The sequence below is a fragment of the Clarias gariepinus genome, chromosome 27 (assembly GCF_024256425.1).
Source record: "Clarias gariepinus isolate MV-2021 ecotype Netherlands chromosome 27, CGAR_prim_01v2, whole genome shotgun sequence".
Taxonomy (NCBI): domain Eukaryota; kingdom Metazoa; phylum Chordata; class Actinopteri; order Siluriformes; family Clariidae; genus Clarias; species Clarias gariepinus.
This window is the reverse complement of record NC_071126.1, coordinates 12,309,135-12,327,393: the sequence shown is the minus strand read 5'-3', so window position 1 is coordinate 12,327,393 and position 18,259 is coordinate 12,309,135. Positions and strand designations below refer to the sequence as shown.

At 38.1% G+C, this 18,259-nt stretch overlaps 1 protein-coding gene across 1 annotated transcript in view; it reads right to left on the bottom strand.

Annotated features, from left to right (window-relative positions):
* mdga2a (MAM domain containing glycosylphosphatidylinositol anchor 2a) overlaps window positions 1-18,259 on the bottom strand; it is a 225,656-nt gene that overhangs the window by 78,500 nt on the left and 128,897 nt on the right. The window contains exons 5-6 of the mRNA XM_053489383.1: window positions 16,232-16,364; window positions 14,651-14,920 (exon numbers count right to left, since the gene is read on the bottom strand). Coding sequence (XP_053345358.1) covers window positions 14,651-14,920; window positions 16,232-16,364 — 403 coding nt within the window. The remainder of the gene's footprint in view (window positions 1-14,650; window positions 14,921-16,231; window positions 16,365-18,259) is intronic.

The following is an 18,259-nucleotide window of genomic DNA, read 5'->3' as shown; positions in this document are numbered from 1 at the left end:
TCAAATTTAGCCTTGAAACCTCCAACACTAAAATGGCCAGTGTTTCAGTTTAACTGTCCAATCCCTTTATATATATATATATATATATATATATATAAAATATATATATATATATAACCCACCCCTTCTCTCTCTCTCTCTCTCTCTCTCTCTCTCTCTCTATATATATATATATATATATATATATATATATATATATATATATATATATATATATATATATATATATGTATATATATATATGTATATATATATATATATATATATATATATATATATATATATATATATAAATAAATGTATTCCAAGAAAACATTACATGGAAGATGGTGGATGCGGTGGATGCACATATTTAAGGGTGTTTAAGGGTGTACAAACGGTGACAAAGTATTTAAGGGTGACAAATAAATGCATATTAAATTGCCCATTGGACATCCATCCATCCATCCATCCATCAATGCATCAATCCTGGCACCTCTGTAGTTTAACTAGGGACTGTGAGGGCCAATGGTGACCACTGTATTTATTCCAATTTTACAATCCTGGTAGAACCTTGGATTAACAGTCACATGTGCAATTAGAAACTGGGAAAATGCACAATTGGGAACGGCTATTAGTTTTTCATTTGCATGTCTATGGACTGCAACCGGAGTGCACAGTTATGGGAAATATGGAGGTGGAAATCGAAACGGACTTTGGACTCTTGGACAGTCCATGTATCCATTTACTGTAGCTTTTACAGCCCAACTAAGGACCGCGGAAGCCAATGGTGACCATTGTATGTATTACCATTTGTACGATCGTGGTAGGACCTTTGGTAAACACTCACACACTCATGCATGGCGAAACCCAGAGGAAACCCAGCATGCACGGAGAGAACATGCAAACTCTATGTTCCTGACGTGGGAATCAAATCCAGGGAATCAAATCCATCGAATTCGTGCCACCATAGTACAAAGTTCTCTGTTTATAAAGCATATAAAGATTAAATGTAAAGCATTGATTTAATTTGTAAAATGGGGCTTACATGGAGCTGCACTGAAGGATGTTTACATTAGATGAAGATGTCAATTTGGTGGTGAATTTCGAACAAGAAACCATCTTAACCATCTACCCTATTATATATTGTAAGCTGGAACGTTTAGTACGCATCTGCAGGTACTCATCTTCATCTTCATTGGGCTTACATGAACGTAATACCTGCCTTTCAGTCTTGTTAATTTGCATTTAAAATTGTTATTCCCAGAGTGACTTACAGGCTAAATAAATGACACAGCTGATCTATTTGCATAGGAACCGCCGTGCATTTTGCACTTTCAGGTAGAAACGCCCGGTATAGAATATTCATTAAGGATAACACACACACACACACACACACACACACACACACACACACACCATAGAGACATGCTAATTAGCTCATCTGAAAGATGCTGTCTGCATAGATCTTGTTAGTAAACCAGCTTGAGCATCTTTTGGAGGTGTCAAGCTGTTATCAGTGAACTGGGTGAACTGATTTAATAAAAAGGGCACTCAATACAAGCAGCAAAATTGTGACCATTGCACACAAACCCAACACAAGAATCGAACCCAGGACCTGGAGCTGCAAGGTGACAGTGCTAACCACTAAAGAGCATACTGTACTTCAGTATTAGAGTCCCTTTCCCACATAACATGCCTCGTTTGCCTACAGATTAAGAGTATAAGAGCTGCAAAATATTTTTAATATGTATTTAAATTAATCCATCCATCTTGAAACCTCTGTACTCCAACTAAGGACTGTGGAGGCCAATGGTGACCATTGTATTTATTCCTATTTTTGCTACCGTGGTAGGACCTCTGGTCAACATTCACACACGCATTCAAACACTACAGGCAATTTAGGAACTCCAATTAGCGTTCTTATCTGCATCCAACTCTTTTGTAAATTATTCTAGCACAGGGCTTTTAATGACTACATTGTTTACATTTTGCCCAAGAATTACTTACCACACTCCATGATTTTCTATGTAATAATATCAAGACTAGTTTAATTTCTCATTTGTATTTTACCTTTCACTCCACAAGCTATAAACCTTCCACCTATTAGGTCATACTATTGATTTTATTGGTTTTCAAGAAAAACAGACTTTTGATTGTGCAGAATAACAGAAAACATTACATTATAAAAGCTACCTTTATTTCTCTGTATAATCCGCTACTACACTAATGTACTTATCCCAGTGTTTAAGTAGTAACTGCATACCTTCAAGGTAGAACATTATCTCAGTATACTGGAGCCATATATACTATATCATATTATCAGATATGATACTGTATACACATATCAGAATACTGCCTGATTCATTTCTGAAGCAAGGTTAGGATGATACGGGATATGTGGAAATAATTCCCACCTGAGTTCTTGTAATGTTCAAGTGGAGTTCTTGTAATGTTCAAGTGATTGTGTGTGCAGTTCCCACAGATAGATCCGTCTCTTCTGCATAATAACTTGTAAGTGAAGTCTCTTTTCAAGGATCAGGTGTTTCACTCGCCGAATGTTCATGGACACGACCACAGTGGGCTCCGAGCCACCTCAACCAGGATCATCAAGTATGTCCTTTATAACATTTGCACCGTTCAAATAAGAGTCTCATCACCATAGTGTGCATCTAGGCTTCTGTAAATCTCAATTGGTTTTACGCCTTCGTTTGCTACAAGTTTCATCACAAGTCTGGTTTGACTTCAACCCCCTTTAAAGTTTACGCTCAGCATTGGATTGAGCCATTCAAGTTTAAGAATTCTGCGTGAAACATTTCTTCTGAATCCCAACGAACTATAGTAAACTTCATGGACATCTCTAACCTAATTTAATTTCAGTCTTAAATCATTAACACCATTTCTTTAGGATCACAATTAAAAAGGTAAGCATAAATGGTTGCTCTTATACTAATCATTTTCAAGAAAGAAAGTAAGACCATACGGCATAATGATTATTGTAGAATTGCCTCAACATGGTGCATTTTTTTTATTTTAAAATGTATGTTTTTATTTTTGTATTGAATTTTACACATTCTATATAAAGCAATAAGTCCAGCACTAATCCATAATAAAGAAACAAGTCACTCCAAGCTTAGCCTAACAGTGATTTAGGGGCTCATTCGGAGCTGATTTATGCGCACAGAGTGGGGATTTAATACAGAAATTGCTCACATTGGTATTCAATCCTTAGTTCTTGAGGAACTCAGGACATAACTCTGTGTGACAGTTTCACACGATTCCTTGATTCTTTGAACACAGACGTTAGGTCCATTATTTTGTGTGATATAGGCTCTGGCAAAGAGCAGTATTAAGTCCAGCACCGCAATCTGACTGGTTGATTGATGTTACACTGATTGACAAAAGAACAATTTCAGCTATAATACACAAAAAAACTATGGAATTTAATTTAACCCCAATATTAAATGTAAAAACTTTTATAATATTATCGAAATATATATTGCTCCAAATATAATATTTCAAGCAATATATATTTTAATAATATTATACAGTATATATATATATATATATATATATATATAAAGTAGAAATAGTGATGAGAAAATAGCATCAATTTCTTTATGCAAAACTCCAAAGAGAAAATTAAAAGACGGTAGCCTTCATTTCACTTGAACACAAATATTTAATTCAGAGCCAAAGGTGAGTGCTTGTGTGTATTGGCAAAGTGGACTAAAAGCTATTGAATAGCCCTGTTTCTGATGCTTGTACTTAAGAAAAAATCTACCAACCCTGGAGATGTAAACCCCCTCGCTTGTAGTCTCCAGTACATATTCTGAATGATGCATGCAGAAAATCAACCTACAATCCTTTGTGTTTTACTGAAAGGCGAATACACCCAATTCTCACTGCATAAGTACAGATGCAACTTTTAGGCTCACCAACCCAGAATTGCGCTTAAGGGGCTTTCCTACATTTCGAGTTTTTATCCAGAACTGATATAATCCTGACCCTGTAGAAAATCGAAGAGGCATGGGACATCACGGTGTCGCAGACGTCCTAGTCATCAAAAGAATTTCCAAACCTCATACACAAAGATACTACATAGTATGCAAGACTCCAAAAATGTTCTTGTTCACAAGAGATACTTCATCATGCACCCCAAAAACAGTATTGGGTTCAGGTCCAGACTCTGGCTTGGCTACTCCAAGACTTTCACAGAGGTGTTTTGAAGCCTCTCCAGTGTTTTGCTTGGCATTATGCTTTGAATTATAGTCTTCTTGTCAACTGTCAACCTTCATCCCAGTGTCAGGGCAAACCCGTTTTGTCAGGGACTTTATTTCCCATAGTGCATCTCCATCACATGGTATAATTGTAATCACCTGTTACTTGTTTAGCCGCAAGTTTATAAATGGTCCTTTAACTAGTGTTGAGTTGTTTCACATCTGATCTGTTTGTACACTGTTGTCATTCTTTATGTTTTGGTGCTGGTTCGTTATTCAAGTCATCGCTGGTTAAAGTATCGACTGTTCTAAGATTTTGTTTTGGTTTTAATTTGGAATTAATTAAAGCCTCGACATCTGCAAATATGCCATGCCTACATTCCTCCATGCATAACACGCTGGAGAAGGTTTTCACTTATTTTATCAGTATCAATTTTCCCTCTGTAGTGACTACTCTCCCTGTCCCAGTCGCAGAAAAACATCCGCTCAGCATGATGCTGACCAAACTGCGTTTTACTGTAGGGATGGTTTTAATGAGGTGATGTGCAGTGCCTGATTTCCTGATTCCAAATAGTTCAATCTTTGTGACATTAGACCAGAAGATTTTGTTTCTCACGCTCTGAGAGTCCTTCAGGTGCTTTTTGGCAATCTCCCAGCCGGCTGTCATGTGTCTTTTAGTGAAGAATGGTTTCTGTCCGGCCACTGTACTATAGACACCTGATTGGTAGAGTGATGGTTGTCATTCTGTAAGGCTCGCCCATCTCCACGAAACAACTCAGGATCTTATTTATAGGGACTTGGTTATCTCTCTGACCAATGCCTTTCATCCGTAATTACTCAGTTTGGTTGGGCAGCTAGAAACCTGGAAAGAATGCGGTTGTTGCAAATCTCTTTCATTCTAGAAAGATGGAGGCTTCGATTTCGTTTGATTCTTGATGTGTCATACACCTTTCAGTTTCAAGGCGGGCTAGGCAGGCTCATCTGACCACATAGCTAATAGTTTATTCATGGAGTGGGAGGGCAAATTTCCACCGGGTCCCCACCCAGAACATTAGCCAGCATCCTCTTCATTTATAGCTACTCTTATGTTCTTGGTCACATAACTGTGACCAAGACCCTGATTACTCAGTTTGGTTAGGCAGCCAGATCTGAAAAGACTTGGTTGTTCCAAATCTCTTTTATTTAAGGAATTATGGAGTGACATCTTATATACACAGATGCATGCCATTTATTAATACTGTATGTCCAATGAAGTCAATTAAGCATACTGTAGGTGGACTCTAGGCAAGTTATGGAAGCAACTCAAAGATCTGAATACTCACTGTATGTAAATGGGATATATAAGTATTATTTTTTTTTTATTGTTGAGTACTGTGTGTAGAATGATGAGAAAAAAAAGAAAACATTTTAAGATGAGTGTGAAACATCGTGAAACTGGCACTGAACTACAATGTGTATTTCATTTATTATGGGAGTTGCTGCGGATTCATAGATTATGTAGTCACAGGTCAGGGTACAGAATATGCTCTAGCAGTTTCTGCTAAGCCTTACACTTTGTAGAAAAGTGTTAAGTGTAGTAAGTAACCTTGAAACATTTACTAAATAAATCATGACAATTTGTAGACGTTTCTTAACAATTCGACATGGGCTGTGCAGTTTTCAGGGGAGTCCAAGGTGATTTGTAAGTACATCTTAACATTTTATAGCCAATGCATAGTTAATTTGTATGTAATTTAAGGCACAGACTGAAGCGCCCTATTAAGAATCTTAATTCGTTTGGGAATGTATGAAGGCCCCATGTTGATGCAAAGCCCAATGTGCAATGTTTAATGTGCTATTTCCAAGCAGCGTACTACATCTTATGTAAATTAGCATAGCCTACAGTGCATACAGTATGTGACCCATCACATCAAATCATTAAAGTGTTACAGTTACATTTTACGTGATTTAAGTTACGCACAGTTTCAGATTCCTGGTTCAATATGCTCAATTCTTTATACTAACTTTGTTAACGTACCATGTCCAGATGCTGAGATACTGTAGGACTATTACGAATTTGTTTATGAAGAGGGCCATGGGAAAGAAAAAAGAATCCGATTTGTAGAATATTTAAATGAGGTAGTAAGAACGAGGGAACACTCAGCCCTATTTTGACACCCTGTTAACACCTAAACATAATTTCACCAGTAGTGTGGATTTATAGCACAAAAATGCATGTTTTTCTATCACATCTGGAGGAACCAGCTTGGATAATGTCCATTAAAGTGCTTTAAAACAATGTTTAGGATTGATACATTTGATACTGTATATCAGCGGTATGGTGGTGTAGTGGTTAGCACTGTTGCCTTGCACCTCCAGGGTCCAGGTTCGATTCCCGGCCAGGCTCGATTCCTGTCTCTGTGTGCATGGAGTTTGCATGTTCTCCCCATGCTTGGTAGGTTTCCTACAGGTATACCGGTTTCCTCCCACAGTCCAAAGATATACAGGTTAGGCTAATTGTCGTTCCCAAAATGCCTGTAGTGTGTAAGTGTGTGTATGTCTGTGTGCCCTGCGATGGATTGGCTTCGTGCCCTAAGTCTCCTCGTGACCCTGAATACAGGATAAAGCAGTATAGAAGATATGTAAGTGAGTGATACTGTACATTTCACCTATTGAAATTTATTGGCCATAGTGCAAAATTATGTGACTTAATACCTGACTTGATAAAGGTTACATACAGTTTACAAGATACATAGCAATAAAGCCTGCAAAAATCTGTTGGAGATGGTACAGTCAAACCTTCCGCCCATTACACTTAGGGGACTAGAAGGGTTCTGTTTTGGGTAAAATTATTATTATTTAAAAAAATCTAATTATTTCATATTCATTATTTTCATAAGATTTTATAAATTTGTTTATTCATTTATCCATGAATTTGCTTCATCAACAGGTTTCTGTGGATCACACCGGGCAATGCTGGGATTATTTGCTGGAGTGAATCAGTCCCTTTTAGGGCAATTTCTATGTACTATGAGTACAAAAGTAGCCTGGTTACCTGTTGAATTAAAAAAATAATAACTGGATCATCTACTGTAGGCTGTCCCAGAAACAAAAATCATTTCCCTACAGTGACACAGTTTAGGTTTAACTTAATTTTTAATGACACTGATTTATCAATAACTGGAGATATTTCCTTTCCACTAATTACTCCCAGTACCTTTCTCCTTCTCTCTCATGTGATAACCCCAGATAAGGGCAAATACATTCTCCTCACCTGACCTTGCATTTTTTTTTTTTTTTTGCAGGAGAATGTGTGTTAACCCCTGGGCTCCCCCTCTTATAATCAGTATGTACAGCTTAGCACACTCCACAGGGACAGATGGCTGTCTCTACCTTACGTGTGACATTAGTCAAGGGTACTCAGATGAAAAAGAAGAAAAAATACCAGTGACAGCGTTCTCCTGGCTGCTGTTCAGCTAGTTCATGCGACCTCGGACATTTTTTCCAGCCGAAGTGCACTGACTAAATTGTTTAAGTGTCAGCTGCTCCGTAAATGATGTCCATGTTCCTCATCACAAAGACTTTAGCTCAGAAAAAGCTGTCCATTTTATACCTTTTGCTTTTTATATATTCTTTATCAGACTGAAAAAAGGGGAGAGTTCAGGGTCCAAGCCTATTCCAAATACAGATGAAATGGTGAGCAATCTACAGTATGTACAACATGAAAACCTCATTCTAATGCATTTCATTTTGTAAGGCAAGTATGGGGGGGAGCTTTGTTTTACTCAGAACCCAAATATAAGCTGCAGGAGGCATAGGCTGGGTTCACTTCCATAAATAACAGTGCGTCTCCTCATCCAGACAGCCCTCTGAGCGAGAGACAATCAGTGCTTTCAATCTGAGTTGAATGACTGATATTCACTTAAAATGCGCACCTTACATCTTGTCGAGTCTCCTCAAGGGATCGTTACACAAGGCAGGAGCAGAATGTGACTTTGATACAGAACCTTTTATTCCACCTACGTGGCTCATTTCCCAATATTAGAAACGAGAGAAGAAACCCCATGCTAGCTTTAAGGGTGTTAAATGAAGCAAGGAATACTGATAGGTCAAAAAAATGAAGTTTGTGTTTTTAGAGACATGCTGTATGCCACCTCTAGAACTCGACAACACTGGATTGCGTGAGCATAGAAATGGTGCATGCCACAAAAATAATTTCCTCAAAAGACTGCTGGCACTGGCTGTGTTTTTTTTTTTCCTACTTGATCTAATTTTATTTGCAAGGGAAAAAAAATAGTGAGGGAGTGAAAGAGAAGTGAGGAAGTATGCCAAAAATGGCTGTCTGAGGCGCCCTCAACTAGCCTAAAATTGCACCAAATTTAACCCGCTTATGGAAGGGAGACTGCCTCCCCTCATCCATGATGGATCATGATGGAGGGCCTTTTTGCAAGCCAGTAGCATGCTGAGACACTGGAGGAGAGGGCCAAGCTGAAAGTCATCCCAGGCTGTGGGGAAGTGTGCACAGAAAAGCCACCATCTGCTGAGGCGAGATCTGCCCAAACACACACGCTCCTTTTGGCAGCAATGCACCAAGAGGGCTTTTCAAGGACTGGTGTGATAAACAACAAGAGAAATAGACATGCACACATATAATATACACATATGGGTGCACGCACACACAAACACACACGGGTGCTATAAACCGAAAAGCAGGCAAAATTTGTGTCTATGGACATCTGGACCACAAAAAGTTCTTCTTAGAAGTGAGTGAAGCCCTCAAGTACATTCATACTATGGCACATTTTTAAACAAACACACAAGACTAAGATTTAATTATTTGTCACATGCACCTTGCGGAACAGTGAAATATTTTCAATAAATAAGTTCAGCAAAGGATAAAGTGCCTCTGAAGTAGATAGGGTTAAGCGCCTTGCTCAAGACCTCAAAACTTGGCAACTTAGCGGTGCTGGGGTTTGAACCCCTGACCTTCCATTCAGTAACTGTGTAAAGCCCAGTCCCCATATACCTTACAGCACTTTTACAGTAAGGCCGATTCTTTCTGTCTGCCTCTGCTTCTTATTTAGGATCTAAGCACTATAGGGTACTCTTGTTTTCCTAAGGATTTCCCCCACCTTTTTGAGCTTTTTGGGGGTCTTACCATGCTCAAAAACTCATGAAAATTGAGACAGAAATATTAACGGCTGATATTTCTTTGTTGGACTGTCTTTGACTGTTATCATGGTACACATTTGCTGTGCTGTTGTTTTGACAAACATTTCTTAATACCTTAAAACCATTCCTTAAACTAGCAGCACATCCCTAAGACGTCCAATGGGGTTAAGGTCGGGACTCTGTGTTGGCTAATTCATGTGTGAAAGTGACTCCTCATGCTTCCAGAATCACTTTAAAAAAAAAATGAACCTGAATTGTCCTCCTGAAATATGGCCCGGCCAGCTGGAAACAAACATAACATTTCCTAGCCTAGACCTGACCAACTAAAGCAACCCCAGATTTGTGGCCATTATGCACTATTAATGCATTGCTTTATGTGCTTCCCTTCTTACCCTGACGTGCCGAAATCTGGACTAATCAGACCACATGACCTTTTACATTTCAAGGCTACTCTTTATAAATGGACAATACCACTCATGACCACCCATACTGCTGCTGTTTGCACAGTCCATATACTTTATACAATCGATTCATACAGTTTATACTATTTTGTAACAAATTAGTATGTTTTGTAGATGTCATATTTTCCATTCTTTTCTATTCTATTTTGCACTTCTTATTTGCTTTGCTTTTCTTTTTAGGTCATGTCAACAGCCGTGTAAGCATTTCACTGCATATCATACTGTGTATAATTATGTATGTATGTGAGGAATAAAAAAAATAATTTGAAATTTGAATTCTCTAGCAAATTAAAGCCTTTCATTCTGATTGGGTTTTCTTATCCACATAGCTGTTTAATCCCAATCATGTGAGTTCTTGTCGCATTGTGTAGAAATTCTTTTACTTTTACTATTTTGTTTATATTTATTTCATAGTGTTTACTGGACCTGTAGCAAGCATAGGATTGTACAGCACATTTTTTTAACCATGCAACTTCACCAACCGTTTTTTTTTCCCACCACATTTTGTCCATGAAGTTAATGGTTCAGTACTATCCTTCCAGGTTTCCATAATGCGTTGGACAGTTCTTAACCCAATTCCAGTTATTTCAGCAATCTCCTTAGTTGTTTTCGTTCCACGATAAAGCCAATAAATTGACTTTACTGAAACAAAGTAACATTTTTAAACATAGTTGTTTCGAAATGAGAAGCTATTGACTGCATCAGTTAGGGTTGTTGCCAGCAGAAACATATTAATCACTGTTGTAATTATCCAATTAAAGGCTCTTAAGTATTTAATTATTTAAACCCAAATTGTCATGTTTTCTCCTAGGCATTTATTTGCAGTTTATTTTTTCCAAAATTCCTCTTTGACTAATGCTGTATTAGTCAGTATTTCCGGCCATCTAACACTAACCCTAGGCGTATGTAAATCAGAAATGTTTGAAAATATCAGGAAATTATTTTGAAGGGCGATAAGGAAGCTTATTGTGGACTTTGCATAACCAGATCATCAGTTTGAATCAGGCTTCAGGAAATTCTAAAAAGAGCAAATCTGGGATAAAAAAAAGGAAAAAGAGGAAAAAAAAGTGTGGTGCATCTGATGTGAAATCTATAAAATTCAATTTAAACCGAGCAGACATTAATATATTTTTTCTTCTGCTTTGCAGCAGGATCTACTCTTCAACTTCTCGTTTCTGACTAGAACACAAGTCCCCAGTTCAGTGATTAGCCTGACTGACTTCACTTAATTGCTGTAATTGGGCATTTAATAAGTACTTACACAGTAATATGCCACAGGGCTTGCCTTTCCCAGAAATATGAGAGCTGTGAAAAGCGTTGCTATACACACACAGAACACATGCACTGTGAGACACAATGTAATGTCTGGTGCAGTACATGATTTTATTCTTTTCATATTCCATGTAAGATTTGATTGTCGCAAGATCTGACTCAAAATCATGGCAGACTTGGGGAGAAGTTCTGCATTTATTTGACTAGCTGAGTTAAAGATTGAATAAGGTGTCAGGTCAGAGAAAAGGCAATAAGTGGAATGAGCTAAGAAAGGTAGAAAGGTAGAAAGTACAAAAAAAAACTAAAAAAATAAGTAGTTAACACATGCTTAAGCCAAGATTATAATGATCGATAGTCAGAACTGCACATACGGTATTCTTGCCCGATTTACTTTATCCTCGGAAATGCAAGAGATATAATAGCAGCCAAAATTTAAATTTAAATTTGACTTTAAAACCTAGATGGTTTTAATCTTTATGGCTTTGATGTTACAGCTGATCCGTGTACATTAGTCACATATATACAAAGGTCATGTACATTGGTTCACATATTGTACATAACCATATACATGACCCAATCCCATACATGATCTAAAAAGCAGAAATATGATAGAATAAAAAGATAGAAAGATTTTTTTGCACTAAGAAAAAAATTGCACTTCTACAAATGACAGTCTTACTGTCTATACCACTTTATCCTGTATTTAGGGTCGCAGGGGACCTAGTGCCTATCCCAGGAGGCTTAGGGCACAAGGCAGGGTACACACACATACACTCACTCTGATCTTGACACAACATGATCTTTGGACTGTGGGGGGAAACCCACCAAGCACAGGGAGAACATACAAACCTCATGCACACAGAGACAGAGCCTGGCCAGGAATCGAACCCAGACCCTAGAGGTGCAAGGCAACAGTGCTAAACACTACACCACCATACCGCCTTATACAAGTTACAATGAAATAAAACTAAAAAAAAAATATATATATATATATATATATATATATATAATGTCTAAAAATATATAAATAATACTTTTTAGGTTCCACTTGTGGAACGTGTGCTGTGGTGTCTGGCACTTTCAGATCCTTTGGGTGCTGTGGGTTGCAGTGTGGGACCTCCATTGGCTTTTATCCCCCAGCAATTTGTGCTATATTGGCTTTTCTTTGGGTTCGGACAAGTCAGACTAGCCTTTGTTCCCATAGGCATAAATAAGCCTTGGGTGCCCATAATCCTGTCACCAGTTTACTGGTACTTAATTGATAATCAATGTATTTCAATTCACCTGGTAGTAGTATTAATGCTATTTCTGATCGGTGTAAATAGTGGAGGCAGTATAGTACACTGTGTGACACTGTCCACTTCTGAATGAAACAAACTAACTGTGTATTAAATGCATTGATTTAGACTGTTATGGTGTTCAGTCATTGATGTTTTTATATTACTTTTTCAGTTAGAATTTTTAAAACCTCTCATGTAGCCTTCAAACCTTCAAAAGATCTGTCTTGCATAGCAGTGATGTTTAATTTAATGTCTGAGTTTTCAGTTCTTTTATCCAATTCATGACAACAATCACGATGATGGCAAAACTTCTTAACAGAGACAGAGCTCATCATGGACAGGGTGCTTTGGCATGCCGTTTAGTCGATGGATGTTAGCGGCGTTATTTCTAGACGTATGAAATCAATGTGGCAGAGCATGTGAATAATCAGACTCAAGGACAGCTGCACGAAGCTGCAGATTTAAAATATCATGATGTATTGTTTAGAATCAGTCCTACAGTTTTTCATTTAAAACTCTACAGAAATAAATATTTATGTAACAGCAATTATCAGGCCTATTATATTTCAGCATGCACTCAATAATCAGTACTTCACTAAATAGGTCATGATCAACAAGCATTAACCATTTACAGCTCTTCTGTTGGAGCAGACTCTCTGGCCATCACACTTTGGCCCTTGTCAAAGTCGTTCAAATCTTTTTGTTTGCCCATTTATTTTCTTGTTTTCCATACATCAACTTCAGGGACAAAATGTTCACTTGCTGCCTACTGTAACTTATCTTACCCATTTCCAGGTGCCATTGCAATGAGATATTGCAACTGTAGCTACTGTGACAAGCGCTAAACTGTGATGTCTAGATGACTGGATCGGAGCACTACCAAAATTGCAGATCTTGTGGGATGTTTTCAGTCTGCAGCAGTTAACATTCACTTAAAGTGCTTCAAGAAAGAAAAGAGGTGAACCGGCGATAAGACCTTAGGTGGCCAAGGATCACTGATGCATGTCAGGAGCGAAAGCGGACCCGTATCGTCTGACCCAAAAGAAGAGATTTACAACTACAGTTGTTCTGGTTCCCAAAAAAAGGTGTCAGAACACACAATGCATCGCTAGTGGTTTTGGTTGCAAAAAGGGGGACATCCTCAATATTAGGCAGGTGGTTATAATGTTATGGCTGATGCTTGTATTTCACTGTGGAGTGAACAGTTTCTACTGTATATTAGTCAGGTACAGTAATTTGTAGTCAGGGGTAGCTCAGTGGTTAAGGCATTGGACTATGGTTCGGAAAGTCCCACGTTTAAACCCCACAACCACCAAATTACTGCTCAAGGCCCTTAATCCTCAACTGCTCAGATGTATAATGAGATAAGGCGCTCTGGATAAGGCCATCTGCCAAATGTCTAGATGTAGATGCACTGTCCTGTATGTACCGCTTGTTACAGGGGTCTGAACTAGACGTAAACAAAACCGATGAAAAACGTTAACCTGCTAGTCAATGCTTTAAAGGTCAAATCAAGTGCAGGTTACATGCAGTGCATGACAGTAGGACTGAATGTGGGGTGGTAGCTACAGTACTGTACAGAAGTCACCATGGTTGGGAAGGTCCTTTGGTCTTGTCTTGGTTAGGGATGTGATAGCAAACAAAGCACCATGTTGGATCTGCTAAATCTTTCTTACAGTCCTTGGGAGAGAACATACTGTACATGAGAGCTGAGGGACTCCTTAGAAGGAAACAGCACTCTCCTTTAATACAACTTTCCCCTCAAAGTAAAATAGTTGATTCGATTATTCTGAAGCTAAGATTTCCCTCAATAAAGCTTTTCCTTACATCTAATTAAAGCTTCAAGTAGCACGAGGCCTCTGAGCGAGATTATAGAGATGCGCACCCGGATGTCATTTTTTTATTTTTGTAATTTTTTTTAAGCCTTAGGGCTTTAACTATCAAGCGGCATTGGGTCCTTTGTAAAAGCTCGTTAGGCTGGCGGAGGCACTGCCTGAAATGGCGTCCACGGCATTACAACGCTGAAGCTGTGTGAGACACTAAACCACACATTTTCATTTCCATGCTTAACAACATTAAAAGGACTGTTAAGCAGTATTTTATGCTTGTGTATGACTATGCATAAAATAAAATGTTTTTAGTTATACTTAATAAAGCCCTTGCATTAATACTGAATATAGTCTATCATGTCTTGTCCAAATTTGTGGCATGTGTCACTATTCCAGGTCTGTCTTGCTGTTTGAAAGTATAACAATTATGTTAATTTCTAATGAAGAATTTTCTTTACCTCGGACAATAATGGTGGTTGACTTCTTGGCCGGGTTCCCTACATTGTTGCTGGCGATGCAGCTGTAGACGCCGGCATCTTCAGAAGAGATGGCTGGTAATGTTAGCGTGCCATCCTTTAAGACACTTTTCTCCGGGAGGTGCTCTGAGACACTGGTCCATGTCAGCGTGGGGGGAGGTTCACCACCCGTGGCGATACACACCAGAGACACGGTCTGTCCAGGATTCACTACAATTGGATCTTCCACCAGCAGCTTGATGGACGGCGAGGCTGCAGAGGCCAGGACGACATGAGCAGGTTAGTTAGCCTTCTTAAATAGAGAGATGCTTTTTAAAGCATAGCATTTAGCCCCAACCTCATCTGGCCCCCCAGAATAACAAATTCTCACAGGTTCAGCCAACACGATTTGAAATGTAAATTGATTCAGTGTATAATCCTTGCATTCAGTGAGTCAATTTTAATTTTTCTTTTTTCATAATACAACAATATAATCCAATTGTGTCACCTGTGTGTATTGTCTGTTGTATTTAAATGTGCTCTTTAGATGCAATGTGGGGTCTCAGTGGGGCTGTAACAGGCTATGTTTTCATACAGCCTTTTCATTACGGCTAATGAATGAAAAGGTCACAACTGTCTGTACAAAAACAGTCTGGGCGAACCTGATGAATTTGTTTAACTATGTAGAATATGTAAATAGAAAAGATGGAGTTATTACAAAAGCAGCTACGGAATAACTTCAAAAACTGGCTGTGTGATCTACATATTTCAAGCTAAGCAATATATACAGTACAGTATATACATCCACTACTGCTCAAAAGGTTGGGATCACTTTCTAACTCCATGGTCGTTCCTGATTTTTATTACTTTCTACATTATAAAACAATGCTGAAGGCGTCCAAAATATCTCCTTTGAACAGTTGATGTTGAGATTTATCTGCCACTTATGATCTGTAAAGCTCTACAGCTCTAATCTGAGGTGCTGTTTGTTAATTGGTGATTTCTGAGGCTGGTAACTCTAAATGAACCTCTCTGCAGCAAAGGTAGAATTTGGTCTTGCTTTCCTGGGAAGGTCTTCATAAGAGCCAGTTTCATCCTTGTGCTTGATGGGTTTTGCAGATGCACTTGACACAAGACTGTTCTTGCACGAACTGTTCCAGAACAGCTGACCTCCATGTTTTAATATAACAACTGACTATTGTTGTTGTTGTTGTTGTTGTTATTGTTACGTAATTACCTAATTCCATAGGTGTTAATTCATAGTTTTGAAATCCCCAGCATTGTTGTAGAATGGGGAAAATAAATCGCTAAACAAAAAACAAGAAATTTGCAAGTGATCCCAAACTTCCACGCATTAGTATATATTATATAACCAACATATTATTAATGTTTATCACTGGTGCATGTTCTAGCGCAAATAAATTTACCACCCACTAATACAAATGAACACATAAACCAATTAGACACAACTCTACTATTGATGATCACAACTACATGCACTTGTCACCTACTATATTTCACAATACAACAATATAGGTATTAGATATATAACTAATAAATGAAATGTGTTTATATGTATTCGACCTGTTTTGTTGGTGAGTCTGAAGATGACCCTACGGTCAGGGATGCCGCACACATTTCGGACAGAGGCGATGCAGCTGTAGTTGGCGTAATCTTTGGGCCTCAGGTTCTTCAGCTTCAGGATCTTTGTTTCCCCCTGCAGCTCAGAGTGAGAAACAGAGAACAATGTGCAAATGTGTGCTCCAGTGCGGTCTCTCTCAGACTGTAACACAGTCCTTGAATGCTTTATAACTCGATGCTGCAGCATGCTGAGGCTCAGCAAATTAAAGAGCACCCACCCCAATCCTGCTGCTATTTCCAACAATTATACCCCACCTGGTGAAATCTCTTTCAGTCACCATTGCTTTGCTATGTACTGTACTGTAACACATAGAGACATATACTGTACAGTGCTCTTCCATAAAAAAAAAGCAAAAATCAACATTGTAAAAAAAAGAATAACACATGAAATATGTGATATCTCAAACTGAAACATACAGAGGCATAATATTAATGTTTTATATTAAAATAAAATGAATTTAGTCACAGTTTAATGCATGTTTAATGTTCATTTAGGGGGTTAATTTCCTCAATTCCCCATTTGCAAGTGAGTCACTTGCAAATATTTTAAACGGTTATTAACTTGATTACAGCAATTGCTTTTTTTTTTAGACAGTCTAATAATTTTCATTATCCTGAAATTATTTACCTATTTGTTTGTTTGTCTGTTTGTTTGTTTGTTTGTTTGTTTCTCTGGTTATGTTTTTGTTTGTTTACATTCCAAATGTTTACATTACTGCTTTCTGGATTATATTGATGATGATGATGATGATGATGATGATGATGATTCAAGTCACATTTTATTTTACATAATAATAATAATAATAATAATAATAATAATAATAAGTGACACAAAGTCTCCAGGAGAAGATTTGGCAGGTTACCTATTAATGTATTATCTAACACCTTAGCTCCTGCCAAGCATTGACTTCGTGTTCCAAAGAGAAATAATTCAAACGTACACAATCACACTCCATCTAAAAAGCTATTTTTCATATTTTAAACATGACATGTATTACTGCTATACTCTCCATAACAACACTTTCACTTTAAGCATCCACCTGAAACTTTAAACATTTTAAATTTTAGCAAGGGGAATAACATTCGGATAGGTACCAGAGTACCAGCTTCATGGCTCTAGGACCGGTGGGATATATGCCAAATGATCTACCATTTGAAGACTATCATAGTAAAGCAGGTAAAGTCAAAGGAAACCTTATGAACGTTGCTTCTTTTGAACGTGTGCTGTGAGGCTCAGCCAAGACATCCTCTTTTTCAGGTCCAACCCCTCATAAGCGGTGCACTAATTACACCTGCACACAGTTCCCTGCTGATAGCATTTAGTGGAGTCTTAGCAAATCCGGTGCATTGTATTCAAAGGCAGCGTTCTGAATGTTCATTTACAAAAACGATTGGCTGTGCCGTACTTTCACGCTCTGTTGCACTTTGCTACCAGTTCATGTTTGATGAGTGGCCGAGTCTTTGTTTCAGCTAACTGTGAGCGCCTTATGAGCATCTCAACCAATCAAAGCATTCGGATTTGTAAGAAGGTCCGTGGGATGAATCTTTCAGACTCGTCCAACTCATTAGAATGGATTCGAATATTAGACAGATTGTAATGTGCCAGGCTTTAGAAATAAGATTATTCATCGCTTTCATTCTAGTCATCATTCAAGCTTTCAGTGTAATTCTGTTAAAGGAGTAGCATCTCTCTTCCAGTAGGCTGCTTATGGCTGATATCACAGCATAGTCTCTTTGGCATGCAGACGCCAAGCCTCTTACAGAAACCTCACCGGAAAATATATCTGTTTGCAACAAGATCAAGTGAAGGAGAGAGAAAGAGAGAGAGAGAGAGAGAGAGAGAGAGAGGGAGGCGAACAGACACAGACTGATCGAAAAAAAAGGGAGACAGATCTGATTAATAGATGGAAAAATTACTTTAAATTGTTAAATTTATGAAAGTTGGGTTATGCGGTGTACAAGGATATTAGG